The sequence below is a fragment of the Geotrypetes seraphini genome, chromosome 10, assembly GCF_902459505.1.
Source record: "Geotrypetes seraphini chromosome 10, aGeoSer1.1, whole genome shotgun sequence".
In the NCBI taxonomy this organism is placed as follows: Eukaryota; Metazoa; Chordata; class Amphibia; order Gymnophiona; family Dermophiidae; genus Geotrypetes; species Geotrypetes seraphini.
In genome coordinates this window covers 104409950-104430816 of record NC_047093.1, presented here as the reverse complement: position 1 = coordinate 104430816, position 20867 = coordinate 104409950, and the positions used below count along the sequence as shown (strand labels likewise).

Genomic DNA, 20867 nt, shown 5'->3' with positions numbered 1-20867 from the left:
CCGTGTTTCTAACCCTGCTGCAGAGTTTGGTGTCATCAGCAAATTTGATAACCTCACATTTTGTCCCCGTCTCCAGATCGTTAATAAATATATTGAATAGTAGAGGTCCCAGCACCGACCCCTGCGGAACTCCGCTCGTGACCCATTGCCAATCTGAGTATTGGCCCTTGACTCCAACCCTCTGTTTCCTGCCCGCTAGCCAGTGTTTGATCCATCGGTAGATATCCCCTTGCACCCCGTGGTTCCACAGTTTTTTAAGTAGCCGTTCGTGAGGTACCTTGTCGAAGGCTTTTTGGAAGTCAAGGTAAATGATGTCTATGGATTCACCCTTATCCATCTGACTGTTTATTCCCTCAAAGAAGTACAGCAAGTTCGTGAGGCATGACCTTCTCTTGCAGAAGCCATGCTGGCTCGCCTTCAGTTGTCCATTGTTTTCTATGTGTTCGCAGATTGTGTCCTTTACCATTGCTTCCATCATCTTTCCAGGAACCGAGGTCAAGCTCACAGGCCTGTAGTTTCCCGGGTCACCCCTTGATCCCTTCTTAAAGATGGGTGTGACATTTGCTATTTTCCAGTCCTCTGGGATCTCCCCAGTTTTTAGGGAGAGGTTACATATTTGGCGAAGTGTCTCTGCTATTTCGTTTCTCAGTTCTTTTAGTACCCTTGGGTGGATGCCGTCCGGGCCTGGTGATTTGTCGCTCTTTAGTCTGTCTATCTGTCTGAGGACATCCTCTTTGCTTACCTCTAGTTGTACCAGCCTTTCGTCGTGTTCTCCGTTTATAATCACCTCGGGTTCTGGGATATTGGATGTGTCCTCTCTGGTGAAGACCGACGAGAAGAATTTGTTTAACCTTTCAGCTATCTCTTTTTCCTCCTTTATCGCTCCTTTCCTGTCTCCGTCGTCCAGTGGTCCCACTTCCTCTCTGGCTGGTTGTTTCCCTTTCACATACCTGAAGAAGGGTTTGAAGTTTCTTGCTTCTCCTGCCAGTCTTTCCTCATATTCTCTCTTTGCCTTCCTGACCTCTCAATGACATTCTTTCTGGTGTCTTTTGTGCTCTTCCTGGTTTTCCTTTGTTGGATCCTTTTTCCATTTCTTGAAGGATGATTTCTTGTCGCTTATCGCCTTTTTAACTGCAGATGTTATCCATGCTGGGTTTCTAGTTCGATTTTTTTTTGCACCCTTTCCTAAACCTTGGGACGCACAGGTCTTGTGCCTCGAGCACTGTGCCTTTAAGCAGTGTCCAGGCTTCCTTTATGGTCTTCACCTTCCCTGAGTTGCTGCTGAGCTTTTTTCCTACCATTTTCCTCATGTCCTTGTAGTTTCCCTTTCTGAAGTTGAGTGCTGTCGTTTTGGTTCTTTTCACCTTTGATGTTCCCATGTTTAATTTGTACTGGATCATGTTGTGATCACTGTTCCCTAATGGTGCTATTACCACCACTTCCTTTGCGGGTCCTTCTAGCCCTGCTTTTGGCCCGCTTCACATTGAGAGGGCCCATAGACTGGACAGGAAGTAGGAGGAGATGGCAAAACCACAAGTGGTGATAGTTCGTATATTGAATTTTGCCATAAAAGATCTGCTCCTTAAAAATTTCCGCCAGCGAAGAGATCTTCAGTTTCAAAACCATCGTATCCTGCTTTTCCAAGATTACTCAGCACAGGTGGCTGCTCTTCGACGAGGCTTTTCGCCAATCTGCACTGCCCTCACGGAGAAGAAGATTCGATTCACATTGCAATTCCCTGCTAAGCTCCGGGTTATCCACAATGGCACACCGGTGGTTTTTGAAACATGTGCGACGGCCAGAACCCAGCTGACCACGTGGTTCCCTGATCTAATGCCGGGAGCTTGATCAGCCTTTTTTGCCTCTGCGGAGGGTATGCACATTTGACTCAGAGACCCTGGGAGTGAGGGAGACTTCTACTTGGAGACTCCGGTTTGGGACCTGGACTATGTTTACTTGTTCCAGTTTATGCAGGTTTGATGTGACATTTTTGTCTTGCTGCTGCTGCAGCGGTTTGCCATCTTATTGACATTTTTATTTCTTTATTTCTGCTCCCCTATTTGAATTGGCTATGTATCCTCTATACTGATACGGACTCAGTGGGGGTGGGGAACTGTTTTTTGATATATACTGTTATATTACAAACACTAGTCTTTAAGCCCGTTAGATTAACGGGTGCTAGAACATATGTGTGTGTGTCTGTCTTTTTTTCTCTCTCTCTCCTTAGCCGCTTTCTTTCTTTCTGCCTTTCTTTTTCCTTGGCTGTCCATCACCACCCCTTGCCTGCTCCCCCTGTCCATTTTCCCTTCCTTTTACCTCCACTGTGTCCACCACCACCCCTTCACTGCTCTCCTTATGCAGCAGCAGCCCTTCTCCCTTTGTTTTACCTCCCCCCTGTCCAGCAGCACCTCTTTCCTTCTCCCCCTGTCCAACATTAGTCCTCCGTTCTTTTTTCTTCACCTCCCCTGTCCATCAGCATCTCTTTCCTTCTCCCCCTGTCCAGCAGTAGGCATCCCTTCCTTTTTTATCCTCCCTCCTCCTTCTTATCCCTATGATACTCTTACCTTGCTCTGCCCCTGATCAGAGGTTCCCGACAGCTGCCCAGTTGCACCCATTGGAAAAGTTCCCACTGCCGCATCCCGCACCCCTCCTGACGCGGCTCCCGCTGTCCTTTCTGTCTGTCTCTGTCCCCCTTTGCCTGTCTGTCTTTCTGTGTATCTCCCTGACCCTGTGTCTTTCTTCTTTCCTTTCTGTCTCCCTTCCTCCCTCTGTCTGTCTGTCCAAAGCAGCATTCCATACCCCTCCCCCCACACCAGTTCCCTGTGCACCTGCCCCTGTGTCTTTCTTATTTTCTTTGTGTTTCCCTTCCTCTCTCTGTCTGTCCAAAGCAGCATTCCATCCCCCTCAATTTCCCTCCCCCCACACCAGTTCCCTGAGCACCTGCCCCTGTGTATTTCTTATTTTCTTTGTGTTTCCCTTCCTCTCTCTGTCTGTCTGTCCGTCCAAAGCAGCATTCCCTTCCCCTCCATTTCCCTCCCCCCCCCCACCAGTTCCCTGTGCAGCAGCATTAGCGTTTCCTCTACCCGCCCCTGTCCCTTCCCCTTCCCCTTCCCGCGGGCCGGACTACAAAGGTGGTGATTCCAGCAGCGCTTTTATCAGTCTCCACACGCTGCTTCGGGCCCTTCTGCCCTGATTTACTCTGGCACATCCCTGATGACATCATCAGAGACGCGGCAGAGCAAATCAGGGCAGTAGAAGGGCCCGAAGCAGCGTGTGGAGACTGATGTACACGCTGCTTGAATCGCCATTCGGACCCGCGGGAAGAGAAGGGGGTGGGCGGCAAAGGAGAAACGGAGATCGGCGGCGGCGACAGGAGAAACGGAGAACGTCGTCTGGCTGCGGTCCGGCTTGTGGAGGCGATCGGGTGGTGACGTATTCGCGCGCATGCGCACTCCTTCGGCCACAGACCTACAGCGCACGGAACACGAAAATAGGACTGCGCATGCGCGAGTTAACCTTTTATTATATAGGATTGTCTTTAATTTCTTTCCTTTTTGGAAGCTTGGGTTCTGTTTTTAAGGGGCTGTGAGGGGGGCTTCTGGACACATGGAGTCCTTCTTGGTGTGGTGGTTTTTGGTCTGTTGGGGGGGTTGGGTGGGAGGAGGAAGTGGGGAGTTCAGGAGGGGGGGGGGGGGGGGAGGCTCCTGACCTGTGTATATTTTGAGACTGGACTGCTGGGGGATGGGCTGGGACTCTCGGCAGCTGTTTCATGCTCTTTTTCTCTTTTGGTATATCTGGTTCTTTTTTCTTTCTTATGCCTGTTAAGAAAGGTGTGAGGTGTGTGTCATGGAATGTATCTGGTATCAATTCTCCTATCAAGAGAACTAAGATCTTGCAGTGCCTAGCCAGACATCAGGCTGATGTAGCTGGACTGCAGGAGACTAAGCTCACTGAAAGGGAACATGGTAAATTATGTCAATCCTGGGTGGGGCAGTGTTACTCGGCCTCCTCCTCCAAAACTAGGGCTGGGGTGGCACTGTTGATCCGAAAATCGGTGTCTTTCACGGCATCTAGGGTCCTTTCAGATCCGGAGGGACACTATTTTATTGTCCAGGGTTCTCTTAATCAGCGCCCTGTAATTTTGATGTCCGTATACGCACCCAACAGTGCACAGCGGTCCTTTTTATAGGACACTATTGGGGGTACTGCTGTCTGTATCACAAATCCATGAGTCTCAGAAAATCTTTTTGGGGGATTTTAACTCTATACTGGATCCGCTTCTAGATTCCTCTAAGGGATCAACTCACACCTCCAGTAGGTCCGATAATGGGCTTGCCGCTTGGTTGGAGGCCTTGGATCTAGTGGATGTCTGGCGGACCCTACACCCAGGGGAGCAGGATTTCACTCATACGTCTAAAGTGCATAATTCCTCCTCTAGAATAGATTATATTTTCCTCTCGCGCTCCTCCTTTTATGCGGTTCATGCGGCCGAGATTGGAGTACTGGCTCTCTCGGATCATACCATGGTGTGGATGGACATCAGCTTCTCGGCTGGTGCCCTGGGGGGAGGAAAGCACTGGCGATTCCCGATAGCGCTTTATTTGGACCCGGACTTTAAATCTTACTTGGAGCAGCAGTGGCGGGACTATGTGGAATTTAATGGGGACCATGTGGATAATGGAACTTTGTTTTGGGAGGCTGCCAAGGCAGTGCTCTGTGGGGCTGTGATAGCTTACTGCGCGCGACGTAAGAAAATGCTAGCGGAAAAAATCTTGGTTCTTGAACGCAAGGTGCGGGATAGTAGACTTTTGGTTCTTCAGAATCCCACCCTGTCTCATAAACATGCTTTTCAGATGGCCCAGTCAGCACTCCATGCACTTCTTCATGAGAGAGCCCACAAATCCCTTTTCTATTATAAATACCGACTACACCGTTTTGTTAATAGGCCAGGTAGAATGTTGGCCCAGATGACTAAGGCGAGGCGAGGGGCCAATTTGATTACCTCGCTTAAAGATGATGGGGGAAGGTTGGTCACGGATCAGTCTAAGATGGAACAGCTATTTGTTACCTTTTATAGCTCTCTATATACTGCGGAAGTAGTAGGTCGGGAATCTCAGATTTGGGTATTTTTGGAATCTTTGCCCTTACCAAAACTCTCAGGACGGACTCGGAGGTCTTAGCTTCCCCTATAACCCGAGAGGAGGTGCTGAGTGTTCTCAGGCATCTACCTCTTTGTAAATCTCCAGGCCCAGACGGCTTTGGGGGGGAATTCTATCATCTTCTTCAGGGGTATGTGGCTGATCCGTTACGGGGCTACTTTGAAAGCGCGGCGGAGGTAGGGCAGTTTCCTCCTGGAGCGAATTGAGCGCTGATTACTGTATTGCCTAAACCGGGAAAAGACCCCCTATAGACCTATTTCGCTTATCAATGTTGATCTAAAAATTTTAGCTCGGGTTCTGGCTAACCGTTTGGCCCAGTTTGTTCCCTCGTTGGTGGGTGCAGATCAGGTAGGATTTGTGCGGGGGCGATTAGCAGGTTATAATGTTAGGAAGCTCATCCTTGCTTTGGCCCATTGTGTTTCTCGGCAGCAACCAGCGTTGGCTATTAGTTTTGACTCCGAAAAAGCCTTTGATAGAGTAGAGTGGGCTTTTTTATTCCCCTTGTTGCAATATTATGGGTTGGAGGGGTTCTTTATGAGAGCTCTTGGGGCCCTTTATTCCCACCCAGTGGCGGCCGTATTGGTCAATGGGGTAGCTTCTCCGGAATTTGTGCTCCAGCGGGGCACTCGCCAGGGCTGTCCCTTGTCTTTATATATTGTTTTTGGAGCCTTTGTTGATTTCCCTTCGGTGCCATCCTCAGATAGCTGGAGTATAGCTGGGGAATTCCTCTTTGCGTTGCATGGCTTTTGCTGATGATATTGTGGTAATGTTGACTGACCCGGTTTCAGGCCTCCCTAGATTATTGGAGATGTTTCACCGTTTTGGGGAAATCTCGGGCCTAAAACTCAACGTGTCTAAATCAGAGGCGCTTCCTCTTCATATTAGTATCTCGCATGCGTGGGCTGATTTCCCGCTTCGGGAAGCACCACAGCAGGTAAAATATCTGGGGGTGCTGATACCGTCATCCCTCACGCGACTCTATGAGATCAATGTGAAGCCCCTGCTCCGGAGCACGGTTGAGCTCCTTCGCTTGTGGGGTGATTTGCCGGTATCCCTTGCGGGGCGTATATTTTTGTATAATATGATGATTGTCCCTCAGTGGCTCTATCTTCCGCTGTGGTTGTGGACCGGGGACTTAGCTCGGTTGTATAGTGCATTGAGGACTTTCTTGTGGCGTGAGCGCCGGCCTCAGCTATCTCTTCGTATTTTGATGTTGCCAGAGTCGCAAGGGGGATTTGGACTGCTAGATATTCGCGCCTATAATCTGGCTTGTGGGACTAGATTGATTCGGGACTGGTGTATGGAGAGCTCCTCTTTTTTAATGTTTTCCGTGGACAGGGATTTTTTACACCTTATCTCAGGTTTGTTTTTGTTACATGTTCCAACTGCTCAGCTGGACTCCGTCTACCAGGGACATGTCGTCTGGACTTATATGAGACACATTTGGAAATTACTTTGTAAGCATCTGGGCATTAACTCTAACATAACTCCTCTTCTACCACTGGTGGGTAATTTGCATTTTAAACCGGGCTGTGACAGCAAGGTGTTTAGGATTTGGCATGCACATGGAGTTCGTAGAATAGGGGATGCTCTCTCCGATTGGGGCGATCTCCTTTCTTCTGCCGCATTGGGGTCGCTATATGGGCTGGATAAGGTGGATGCTTTCGGCTACTTCCAGCTCCGACATTTTGTCTGCAGCTTCTCTGGGGATCGGTTGAGCGGATCTGTGGCACAGGATCTTAGGAGGTGTTTGGCGTTGGGGGAGGACACGGCTCCACATCTTCGCTATTATGTTGATGCTCTGGGCCCCCCCTACAGACCGAATGGGCTGATTGGTTGGCAGGGGCATGGAGTGCTGACTTGGGTTGCATGGTTCCGTCTGCATTGATCTCTCACTGCTTTGTACATTTGCGCACCATATCATGTAACATGTTACATAGGGAACAAGAATATAAATTCCTTCACAGGGCTTTTATCTCCCCTCACAGAGCACACTGGGCCGGTATTGCAGCTCATGCGGGGTGCCCCAAATGTCCCGTAAATCCTGCTTCCCTGGGTCATATGTTTTGGGAATGCCCCTCTGTGCAAGCCTTTTGGCAGCGTGTTTGGGTCTTCTTGTCCTCCTTGGTTCATGGGCTCCCGAGCTGTAACCTCTGTGTAGCTCCTTTTTACCAGGAGGCGGAGCTTCATGGTTGCACTGTTGGGCAGCGGCAGATGATTTCTAAGGCCCTTTTGCTGGCTAAGAAAGCCATTTTGACTTTTTGGCGAGAGCCACATGCTCCCTCTTTATGACTTAGCTCTCTTGGAAAGATGGGCTACGGGCACTCGGGATGAACGAAGGTGGTCTCGATTTCAGGATGTATGGGAGGAGTACTGGCTGTCCCTTCCCCATCGCGAGAGGAGTCTACTATTGAACTATTAGCATCTACTGGGGTCTTCTGTCCTCTTCTGTACTATCCCTCTTCAGACTCATTCTTACTTGGATTCTCTTATGGGGTTCATTTCTCTTTCTCTTTATTTTTTCCTCTTCTTCTTCCATTTTTGACCTAGTTTTCCTCCCCATTTTGTCTATTTTGTCTATTTTGTGTATTTCGTATATCTTTATATTTCACAGGTCAGGAGTAGGGGTGGGTGGGGGGTAGGGGGGTGATTTGGATCCAGTTTTCCACGGTGTATTCTACTGTATGTTATAGTATTGGGGTGTTACGATCTGTCCTGGGGGGGTTTTCAGAGGGTTTTACATGAAAAATTGTATTGAGCACCTCTTGATCCTGAGACATCTGATCTTGGTTGTGTTTATGACCTTTGCTCTCTGTATGCCCGGTAGGGCGGTTTTTTCTGGATTGATGGATGTCCATTTACTCTGTTATGTTCTGTATGTACTGGTTTGCTCAATAAAGAAATATTATACAAAAAAAAATAGAAACAAAGAAACACAATGGCATATAAAGGCCAAATAGCCCATCTAGTCTGCCCACCCAGAGCATCCACTATTTGCTCCTCTCCCTAAGAGGTCTCATATGCCTGTCCCATGTTTTCTTGAATTCAAAGTCTTTGTCTCCACCACTTCTACTGGGAGACTACTCCACCCTTTCTGTAAAAAAGCATTTTGTTGGATTATACCTGAGTTATTACCTCTTAACTTCATCCCATTCCCTCTGGAGCTTCCTTTCAAATGAAAGACTAGCCTCAAAGGTATTTAAACATCTCTATCATATCTCCCCTCTCCTGCCTTTTTTGAGATCTTTAAGTCTGTTCCCATACACCTTATAACAAAGACCGATGACCATTTTAGTAGCCTTCCTCTGGACCAACTCTATCCTGTTTTTGTTTTTGAATGTGCAGCCTCCAGAATTGTGCACAAGTGAGGTCTCATTAGAGTCTTATACAGGGGCATCAATACTTCATTTTTCCTGCTGGTCATACCTCTCCCTATACTCCCCAGCATCCTTCTAGCTTTCACCATCACCTTTTCAACCTATTTGGCTACCTCAAGATTATTATATACTATCACACCCAAGTCCCATTCCTCATTCTTCATCCCCTAAACTGTACCGTTCCCTCAGGTTTCTGCAGCCCAAATGCATGACCTTGCTAGACCATAACTTATGCTTTGCTAGGTTCTTCCTCAGATTTGGAAGGGCAGTCAGTGCAGATAAATTAAAGATAGAGCTACTCCATCAAACTTCTTCAAATGAAAAATCGTCCATATGACTATTTTGAAGTATTTAAAGTTAAAGCAAAGATTTACAGAAATAATAGAATATAAAATTATTACAGTAAAGTGCTTGAATCAATAAAGTGGTCTTCGAAGACAGAAGGGCAATAATCTCACATTGGGGACATATTCATGGGACCCCAATTCCAGACACTTAAAAAGCATGCATATGGCTTTAAATCTTCAAGACAGTATCCCACCGCCCATGTGCAGGTACCTTCCTGCCAGCTTTGCAAACACGAGACCAGAAGTGCAATATATAGCTAAAACTAAAGAATTCAACTCCTAGGAGAGGTGGGAGGTATATGAAACTATTGGTCTACTGTTCTTGGAGAACACCTGCTTTGCTTTCTTTGAGGACAAGCAGGCCATAGTAATCTCACATTTGGGAATCCCTAGCTCAACGAAAGCAATAGGAACTCGCATTGGCAAATTCAAAGAACAATTAGCCTGTACAGAATAACATGGGCCTATGAGACGGTGGAGTTGGATTCTAGACCCGAAGCAAACCTTGAAGGACTTGCTTCACAAAATTGACTATCACGTTGAGTGTTCCGGTCCAGGCACTAGTAAAATGAGAATGTGTGGACAGAAACTGAAGTTGCAGCTTTGCATATCTCTATGGGCTACTGATGTAGATATGACTAACAGTATGAGTTATGATATAACCCTCCAGAGTTAGCCCAGCCCAAGAATAAGTAAAAGAGATGTCATCGGTTAGCCAATTGGAAATGGTGCATTTACCAGTGACAGGACCTATCTTTTTGGGATTTTAAAAAAAAAAAAAAAAAGTTGAGTGAACTCTCTGTGGGACCTAGTCCACTCAATGTAAAAGGCCAGCGCTTGCTTATAGTCCAATATATGCAGTACACTTTTGCCAGAATGGGGATGAGGTTTGGGAAAAAAATGTTGGTAGGACAATCAACTGGTTCAGATGGAATTCCAATACAAGCTTAGGAAGAAACTGAGGGTTATGTGAGGAGACCTTCTTTGTTGTGATAGAACTTATTGTAAGGTGGATCCACCACTAGGGCATGAAGCTAATTGACTCTAGAAGCTGGAGTAACTGCCATCAAAAACACAACCTTCAGGTCAAGTACTTTAGCACACAGGAATCCAGTGGCTCAAAAAGAGCTTTCATCAGCTGTGTGAGGACAACGTTGAAGTCCCATGACACTGTTGGAGGTTTGATAGGGGAGAACCTTTTGATGCATGGCACTGCCCAGTGGAGAATAGAAGTCTCTGTGCCATGATGGTCAAAGGTCCTAATGTCCATTCCAGTGCAGACTATGATGCCAACATTGATGATTTGAACCTAGCTCCAAAATATTTTATGTTTCGAGCCTCTCTGGATTTCTGTGTTCTTTTCTGCATGCAAACAAAGAAGACATTTTAAATGGTTGAGATATGGCCCCAAACACTGAATACACCAGGAATGGATGTCAGAAGCAAAGATGGTCCAATTGCGTCAGCTCAATGTTTGAAGCCTGGGAACCTTTGATGACATGGAAGAAAAATGACCATAGCTAAATCAAATGACTCTATGGTGAGAAAAGGGGCATGTACCATAAAAATGAAGATAATAATAATAATAATTTTATTTCTTATATACCGCCAAAGCCATGGTAGTTCTAGGCAATTTACAGTAAGAAGAGCTGGACAATCAGTGACATAGTTACAATGTAGAATCAATGAATACAACTACAATGAATGCAAATACAATAAGAAAAGCTGGACAATCAGCGACATGGTTACAATGTAGAAACAATGAATATCAGTATACAGAATAGGAGAGATAATGAACGGAATAGGAGAGGTAATGAATGGACAAATTCTTAGGTAACAAATTGGTTGAACAGATAAGATATTTCTTGAGCAAAGCTCAGTCCTACAATGGTCCATGAGGTGCAAAAAAGAAAACTTAAAACTGGGAGAAAAGTCAAAAAAAATAGGAAAGGGTTAAAATAAGGAAAAGAAAATAATTGTTTTCAGAAGGCACCCCACAATGAAAATCATGTTTAAAAAAACTGAATATTTGCCTCTCACTAAGAATATAGACTGCTGGTCCTGCGCTCGCAAGACCAGTGTAAAAGTGTCTATGCATGCATGGTAGGACACTGTCGTGAAGATTTAAAGCTATTTGCATGCTTTTTAAGCATGTGAACCCAGAGCTCCATGGATACAGCATCCACTTGTGAGATTACTATGGCCTGCTTGTCCTCAGAGAATGAGAGATAACAATACTTAAAAGGAAATAAAATTTGTTCTTACACTTTCTTGAGTACAAACTTCCAACTTTCCATCCTGTACAACATAGATGCTGTCATCTCGCACCCCAGGTCGGAAAACATATTCTCCTTTGAAAAAATGTATAGAAACCATATGCTTGCACAGCTCCAAGAAAAGGGGCTTCTCAAAATGACCAAGTACCCTGGGAACAAGAGAAGAGATCACTGATGCAAACTTGGTACAAAAATAATCAGACATATATTATTAAAATCTGGACACAGGAATTTTTAAAATCTGCCTCACTATAAAAGGAACCCAACCCTTTCTGACGCAGCTTAAACATTCAGAGAAAAAGTGAGTCAGGTAAGATTTGCCTCTTTGCTGATGATATCAAAATGTGCAATAGAGTAGATATGCTGGATGGTGTGAATAACATGAAGAAAGATCTGGTGAAGCTTGAAGAATGGTCTGAAATTTGGCAGCTAAAATTTAATGCTAAGAAATGCAAGGTCATGTATTTAGGCTGCAAAAACCCAAAGGAACAGTACAATTTAGGGGGTGAAGAACTTATGTGCTCGACAAAAGAGCAGGACTTGGGTGGCCAAACAGGTTGAAAAGGTGACGGCAAAAGCTAGAAGGATGCTAGATTGCATAGGGAGAGGTATGGCCAGTAGGAAAAAGGAGGTAATGATATCCCTATATAAGGCTTTGGTGAGACCTCATTTAGAATATTGTGTACAATTCTGGAGGCCGCACCTTCAAAAAGATATAAAAAGGTCAGAGTCAGTCCAGAGGAAGGCTACTAAAATGATTTGTGGTCTTCATCATAAGGTGTATGGGGACAGACTTAAAGATCTCAATCTGTATACTTTGGAGGAAAGGCGGAAAAGGGGAGATATGATAGAGACATTTAAATACCTATGTAATGTAAATGTGCATGAGTCGAGTCTCTTTCATTTGAAAGGAAACTCTGCAATGAGAGGGCATAGGATGAAGTTAAGAGGTGATAGGCTCCGGAGTAATCTAAGGAAATACTTTTTTACAGAAACGGTGGTAGATGCTGAGCTTGTCCTGTGCCGTAAGTAGACCTGAGGAGGGCCAGCTTGGTTTATCTGGACAGGTGGATGTGGTGAAATAAGCAAACATGAAATAAAAAATTCAGCCATTACACTTTCTCACATTGCACCAGGATTTACTAGTTAGAAAAACCTGCTGATAGATAGGGCCTAATCCAAGAGCAGGTGAAAATGTGGTATTAGTGGCTATGCATGAATATATGAATATTGGATAAGATAGAATATAATAATCGGAGAGGCAAAGCAAAAAATGGGAATTTAATCTAACATATTGATTTGACACATGTGTTATGTGTTTGAAGGTACAGGAAGGCAGGCAGACATTCTGTGATTGATAACCACCATAGCACATTTACCCCAGATGGCAAAGCTTAAGTTTTATAGGGCTTCTTTGTTCTGAAGAGTGACCAGCCTGGACTGGGCCAGTCCTCAGGGAAGTTATAGGCAGACAGGAGTTGGCCTCTGACCTGGTTGCCTGAATTCCAAAGGGCCCTGAGTTTGCAATGAGAAAGACAAATCAAATCCACATGTGTATCATTGTATGTATAGATCCAGAATTAAGTTATACTAAGTCAGTAAGTCATTAAAACTATACAGTAGGAATTTACTTATGTAGCTATAGGTAACAAGTGTAGATTAGAATACATTTTATTTTGATTTCATATATTTGAAATCTGAAGAAATTCTGAGAAGGCTACATCTGGTATTTAACCTCTGACCTTAAGCAACTTTTTTCTACTCTGTGAAACTCTGATGGGAGGAGGAGTTAATTGCTCCTTCCATCCTTCTCTTCTCTCTTTATTTTTACTGAGACAAAGAGACATGAATTTCTCAGTACAGAGGTTGATCTTAACAGGAAAGGATTTAAAAGCTGAGTAGTCTGTGAGTACATTACAATATCTGTCTATGTATTTCTTCTTTTTATAAGATATGTAAGCTTAATATGAGAATGTAACTTTTTAGGTATAAGAATGTAATTTTAGGAATGCTTTTGTGACACGCCCATATGAAGCCAGCCTTATACGGAAACAAATAATTTGGACCAGTTAGATTGTAGCGAAGGAATGTCATCATTTAGGATATATATGGATGTGTAACTGGTAAAACGTTGGAATTTGTTACGAGCAAGGCCAGCTTTTGGCTTCTGTAATAATTCTCATGATGCAATAACCTTATGATTATTCATATCTGATAATGAATAATTAATAATTTTGATTTTATAAAATATTTGCATCATTTTCATTATTCATTTTTACAAACCTTGAGTAGCTACGAGTACACTTGTGTGCAATTATCCTGGTCAATGCGTGGAACAGTCTCCCAGAAGAGGTGGTGGAGACAGGGACTGTGTCTGAATTCAAAAGAGCCTGGGATAGGTACGTGGGATCTCTCAGAGAGAGAAAAAGAGATAATGGTTACTGTGGATGGGCAGACTACATGGGTCATCTGATTTCTTCCATCTAACATATTCTCTGAAGTAAACAAGTTTTAACAAGTTAAATGGACTTATTTAGTGTTAGCAAATGTTAACGTAATAATCCAACATACAGTGAATCCTCGATTTTTCAGACCTTGGTTATCTGGACTTCGGATTTACTGGACCCCATAATCGTCACCATGCACTTCCGGGCAAGAAGGCCGAGCATGCGCACTGTCTCTCAAACAGCCCTTTCCGTTTCCAGCAGCAAATTAAGACAAAGCGCAGTCATGAATAAAAAATGAAAATGTACAAACTTGAGTATAAAACAAAAATTGGATCTCATCAAGAAAGTAGAATCGGGCGTATCTGTTTGTGAGGAATATGGTGTCAAAAAACAAACAATATAGGACATTCGCAAAGAAAAAGAAAAGCTGAAAAAATTTGCTTTATCTAGTGATGTGGATTCTAACACTTGGCCGAGAAAAAAATCTTAAAATGGCACAAGAATCTTTACTGGAAGAGGCTATGATAAAGTAGTATGTTCATCAACATTCCTGTGGTGTAAATGTGCGTGGAGTTGAAATGCAGCAAAGACATTAGCTAAACATATGAACATTGAAATAAAAATTAGTGGTGGGTGGTTGTGGAGATTTTCAAAGGGACATGGAATCATGAACAAATGAACTTATGGCAAAGCATTGAGTGCACCGACAGAAGAGATCAAACCGTTTCATAAGAAATTATCCAATCTAATAGATGAGGAAAATTTATTGAAATGTCAGCTTTATAATGTGGATGAGACCAGTCTATCCTGACATTCACTGCTAGAAAATAACCAAGCTTCTAAAACAGAAAGAACTGTTTCCGGATGCAAATTAAGCAAAGAATGAATCTCCAACAAGTTTCAAGTTTCAAGTTTATTAGTTTTTAATATCCCGATCATAAAACAAATACCTGACCGGTTAACAATAAAATTTTTAAACAGAATAGTAAGAACTAGTAGATAGTGTATTAGAAAAGTTAGAGAAAACATTTAAAACATATACTGACAAACCTGACTGTGAGGAAGAATAGGGAGGAAGGGGAAAGTTACATAATATAAGAAGAAATGTGATAGAGGGAAAGGATAAAACAAGTAGGGTAAGGGTGGCATGGTATAAAAGGTATGCGCTGAAGCAGAGGTTAGTTTGGGAAAAAAAAATAATAATAAAAAAAATAAAAAATAAGTAAGCAAAGAGTAGATTAGGAATTATTGAAGGCATCTTGAAATAGGAAAGTTTGTGTGAATGCTGATGGTTCTCATAAATTAGAACCAGTAATTGTTGGCAAATCAAGAGCGTTGAAAGACTGCATTTCTGATAATTCAACACTGTGTGCACATACTCTACAATGTCCACATGGGTTGTGTGTGCCAGTCACCTGCCTTCGGGGTGAACTTAGAAACTGTGAATGCACCAACACTTGTTTAAGATTTTGTTGTTTGGAGAAGGCAAACCTAGGAAATTCCATAAACTCAGAATGGTCACCCATGCTGTTTTGGATCCATGGACCCGTTTTTCAGCGTCATGACGTCATCACGTTTTTTAACGTTAGTAGGAAATTTAGTATTTAACAAGCCAGGAGAATCGTTTTTGGTTTGGCGGTTTCAAGATTTGGAAGGCACTTTGTTTCAGCAGCGTATGTACACTTTATTTGAGTTTACAGCATTCTATATCCAGTGTATGCCTTGAAGTGTATCACCTTTTTGTCAGTGTGAGTCTAGTATAGGGATTTACTCACACGTGGCATGTTTTTGTGTTTGTTTTAGAGTTTTCTTCAGCTGCATGTCACCACAGCAAATTTTACCAGCATGAAAGTAATGAAACCTGTTTAGAGAATCAGCAATCGGGTCCCCTGAAGCAGGGTATCGAAACGGGGCCGCGTTGGGACCCCCCCCTAAACCTGCTTATAAGTTAAGTAAACTTGTTAGAACTTGCCATAAGTGCAGTGACAATTGCAAGTTTTAAACTAGTACCTTGTTGGACATTTTTTGAAGTATTTTGAAGTGGTTTTTCATATAATACCTTTTGGAGGAGTGATTAAACATTTTTCATAAGAGGACTATGACTGGAAGGTAAACTCTTTCCCTAAGGGAGGCCTCAAAACCTTCCCTTCAGAGTTTCAAATCTCTGAGCTTTCTTATCACCCTTCACTGGTTTATTATTTACAAGGCCAGTTTTTCGGTGTATATACATCCATCTTTAGCATTAACTTTTAGCATTCAACTTTCTTCAATTTTTCTGCTTTCCCCTCAAAATCTACTTTTCCATGCCTTCCCCTCAAAATCTACTTTTCCATGTGTACCATCTCCTCCCTCTTTCTTGTACCCTCCTCCCATATTTTATAAGAAGCATTTCTTCTTATCTCTTCCCTGCTGCACCCACCCTATGCACCATCTCATCCCTGTTGCCCCTTTCCCTCCATCTCTATGCACCATCTCGTCCCTCTCCTAATGGTCAGACATCTCTCTCTCCTTCCCTTCCTCTTCCCGAGGTTTAACATTTCTCTCTTCTCCTTTCTGCATTCTGGCATCTCTCTCCCCTTCTTCCCTTCCATTCTGTGGTCTGACATCTCTCCCTCCCAGTGAAACATTTCTCCTTTCCTCCTCTCCACCACTATCATGTCCAACAATTCTTCCTCTTTCTTCCTTTCCCCATATATATCATCTCTCTTTCCCTCTCACACCACACACCTATATCCAACAATTCTCCATTTCTTTTCTCTTCCCCACCAGCAGGATTTCTTTCTCTCCCTTCCTACTACTCCACCTGTGCAGTATCTCATAGTAACATAGTAGATGACAGCAGATAAAGACCCGGATGGTCCATCCAGTCTGCCCAACCTGATTCAATTTAAATTTTTTAAATTTTTTCTTCTTAGCTATTTCTGGGCAAGAATCCAAAGCTTTACCTGGTACTGTGCTTGGATTCCAACTGCCGAAATCTCTATTAAGACTTACTCCAGCCCATCTACACCCTCCCAGCCATTGAAGCCCTCCCCAGCCCATTCTCCACCAAACAGCCATATACAGACACAGACCGTGCAAGTCTGCCCAGTACTGGCCTTAGTTCAATATTTAATATTATTTTCTGATTCTAAATCCTCTGTGTTCATCCCACACTTCTTTGAACTCAGTCACAGTTTTACTCTCCACCATCTCTCTCGGGAGCGCATTCCAGGCATCCACTACCCTCTCCGTAAAGTAGAATTTCCTAATATTGCCCCTGAATCTACCACCCCTCAACCTCAAATTATGTCCTCTGGTTTTACCATTTTCCTTTCTCTGGAAAAGATTTTGTTCTACGTTAATACCCTTCAAGTATTTGAACGTCTGAATCATATGTCCCCTGTCTCTCCTTTCCTCTAGGGCAGGGGTGTCCAATGTCGGTCCTCGAGGGCCGCAATCCAGTCGGGTTTTCAGGATTTCCCCAATGAATATGCATGAGATCTATTTGCATGCACTGCTTTCAATGCATATTCATTGGGGAAATCCTGAAAATCCGACTGGATTGCGGCCCTCGAGGACCGACATTGGACACCCCTGCTCTAGGGTATACATATTCAGGGCTTCCAGTCTCTCCTCATACGTCTTCTGGCGCAAGCCTCCTATCATTTTCGTCGCCCTCCTCTGGACCGCCTCAAGTCTTCTTACGTCCTTCGCCAGATACGGTCTCCGAAACTGAACACAATACTCCAAGTGGGGCCTTACCAATGACCTGTATAGGGGCATCAACACCTTCTTCCTTCTACTGACTACGTCTTTCTTTATACAGCCCAGCATCCTTCTGGCAGCAGCCACTGCCTTGTCACACTGTTTTTTCACCTTTAGATCTTCGGACACTATCACCCTAAGATCCCTCTCCCCGTCCGTGCATATCAGCTTCTCTCCTCCCAGCATATATGGTTCCTTCCTATTATTAATCCCCAAACGCATTACTCTGCATTTCTTTGCATTGAATTTTAGTTGCCAGGCATTAGACCATTCCTCTAACTTTTGCAGATCCTTTTTCATATTTTCCACTCCCTCTACGGTGTCTACTCTGTTACAAATCTTGGTATCATCTGCAAAAAGGCACACTTTTCCTTCTAACCCTTCAGCAATATCACTCACAAACATATTGAACAGGATTGGCCCCAGCACCGAACCCTGAGGGGCTCCAATACCCACCTTTCCTTCCTCCGAGCGACTTCAATTAACCACCACCCTCTGGCGTCTGTCCGACAGCCAGTTTCTGACCCAGTTCACCACTTTGGTCCTAATTTCAGCCCTTCAAGTTTGTTCAACAGCCTCCTATGAGGAAATGTATCAAAGGCTTTGCTGAAATCCAAGTAAATTACATCTCAGCAAAGCCTTTGATACAGTTCCTCATAGGAGTATGTGCTGTATCTGTCTTCCCAACCCCCTAAGCATCTGTCCTCCCTGCCTTCCCAACTCCCTACTCCCTGCACCCAGCCTCTCCCTGCTAGGCTCTGCACCCAGCCCCTTTCCCTCCCTCCCTTCCTCCCTGTCAGGCACTGCATCCAGCCCCCTTCCCTCCTCCTGAGGAAGAATCAGGAGTAAGACCTTCGTGAAAATGTAGGTGAAGCCCTCTATGAGACCCCAAAAGTTATATTTTGAAGAGAGACGTTGTGCTATTGAATTCTAGTTTCTGGACAATTATATCTTTCCCTGTCAGCAAGACATAATATGCTCTGTATTCATCTTTGACCCAGATCTTTGCTGACTATTGCAACATTGGTTATCTACTGACTTACAGCCTTGGATGTTTTAGGACTTTTCAGAAGATGACAAACCCAAAACAACAACAAGAAGATAAGCCCAGGTGTAGTAATGCTGTTCTGAATCAGGGCGAGGTCAGCACACTGACTTCCTAGCCCCTGTGACAGAATGCTGAATCATTCCCTCTCCCCCTTCCTTGTCACAAATTAACCCTTATCTTAATTAAGTATTCCTTCTATGGAAAGATACTTCAGCAGAACGGCATTGACTACGTGCAGAAACACAGGCATTGTCTATGTGCAGAGTTGAGGGTGATCACGATGTAAGAGCATGTAACTTTGTATCTGAAGGGGCACATATATTCCTTGTAAGTTTTTTTTTCCTGCTTGTGTAGCATATAAAAGAAAAGAATTGCTGGCCAAAAAGTTACAAAGTCTTTTCTCTTTGTGTTCTGAGCTCTGTCCTCATTTTGTTCCGTAAGCCAGCTTGTGTTTTAGCTGAACGATTCTGCTTCTCACGCACACGCACATGCAAATATGCCAAGGGATATCTCTTTTATTCAGAGTACTGTAATAGTATCCACCAATCATTAGATATGTAATCAAGGGAGGTACTTTGATGTAATTAGCATAGAAGCTCAATAAAAGGGGCTCGGAGTTTGCCACAGGCAACGCCTCCTTCCGACTCGAATCCTGTGTGTGCTGTGTTTCATCTCTACATGTGGTGCCTCAAACAGGGATCCTTCACCCTGCTTTCTCCGTCTAACGATAATACTTGGTGCACCTCATCCTCCGGGATTCTATCGAGTAAGTATGGGAAATTTCCTGTCCGATTTACAGTGTGCTCATGTGAAAGAATTGAAGTATATTCAGAGACATACAGATAAAGAGGTATCTGATTCACAGTTACAATGTTTAGTACAAGAAATAGGAGAGCACTGCTCCTGGTATCCAGAAAAGGGATTCCTAAAATTAGAAGATTGGTTATGAGTTGGGAACATTTTGTATGCTGAGCCTAGGGCGTCGGCAGCAATATTAATGGTATGGCAGAAGTGTAAATGTGCCTTGGAGAAGGTAGGAACTGAGGCATCGTCCAAGGTGTCAACAGTCTCACTAACCATTCCCAACTATTCCAGTCAGAACATATATCCAAAAATCATACCTCCTGCAGTTACCTCCTTTAAGTTCTAAAAAAGAAGAAACATTAGCGCACCCTTTAAGTGCATTTCAAGCAATGATAAAAAAGCAATTGGAAGCAGAGGATATGAAAGATTTAATTCAAGCCTACCCAATCACATATGCCCGAGATCCTAATGGTCCAGGACAGATAGCTACGTATCAACCGTTATCCTTTGCAATGTTGCGAGAAATTCATAAATCTATTTCAGAGATAGGTTTACAAAGTAATTTCACATCTGGGTTATTTGAAACCTTGGCTGGGGCACATACTTTAATACCACAAGATTGGAAAGACATTATGCACATGGTATTGACTACTGGTCAATATATTATGTGGGATAGTGAATATCAAAGGGAAGCTCAATGGAGAGCTTTATGGTCTGGAGGGCTTTATATACCAGATCAGTTATATGGAACCAGAAATTTCTCCACTATTCCCCAACAAAGTGTACTTCCAACAGAAACACTGACAATAGGAAGTCAGTGTGCATTCAGAGCATATCATAAAGTACCAGCATTAGGAAAACCAGTTAAAAGTTATTCGAGCATCAAACAGGGAGCCACCGAGCCTTATATAAATTTCATAAACAGGAAGCAGTACAAAGACAAGTAGATAATAATGAGGCTCAAAGTGATTTAATGATGAAATTAGCCAAAGACAATGCTAATTTAGATGATCATAAAGCATTACAAGGTTTAGACAATAGGGCAGATATTACATTAGCAGATATGCTGCGAGCCTGCACTGATATTGGCATTCAAACATATCAAATGGGCCTTTTGGCAGCTGCAGTAACATAATCCTGAAAAAATGGGAGGTTTTGGAAATAGACCTTAAAGATTATTTTTTTACCTTTCCTCTACATCTGGATGGTAAAGAAAAATTTGTGTTTACTGTGCCTGTTCTTAATCATAGTCAACCAACTCAGAGGTATCAGTAGACGGTATTGCTACAAGGGATGTTATACAGTCCCACTCTGTGTCAGATATATGTTTCTCAAGCATTACAAATTTTCAGAGCAAATACTCCCAAAGCTTTAATATACCATTATATGGATGACATCTTAATAGCAGCACCAAAAATAAAAACAGAATGGATTTCTGAGTTGACCACACATTTAAAACATTATGGATTATGCATTGCACCTGAAAAAATTCAGAAGCAGTATCCTTATATCTATTTGGGTCACAAATTACTACAATCGTATGCAGCTCCTACCATTATTACTTTAAAACTTTATTCTACAATCACGTATGTTGAACTTCAACAAATCCTGGGCATTCTTAATTGGGTATGCCCCTATTTTAATATACCTAACATAGTAACA

The 20867-nt window shown here is 43.4% G+C and overlaps 1 protein-coding gene across 1 annotated transcript in view; it reads right to left on the bottom strand.

Moving 5' to 3' along the window:
• PNPLA7 (patatin like phospholipase domain containing 7) overlaps positions 1 to 20867 on the bottom strand; it is an 864087-nt gene that overhangs the window by 616529 nt on the left and 226691 nt on the right. Inside the window, exon 9 of the mRNA XM_033959965.1 lies at positions 11149 to 11308. Within this exon, the coding sequence (XP_033815856.1) occupies positions 11149 to 11308 (160 nt within the window). The remainder of the gene's footprint in view (positions 1 to 11148; positions 11309 to 20867) is intronic.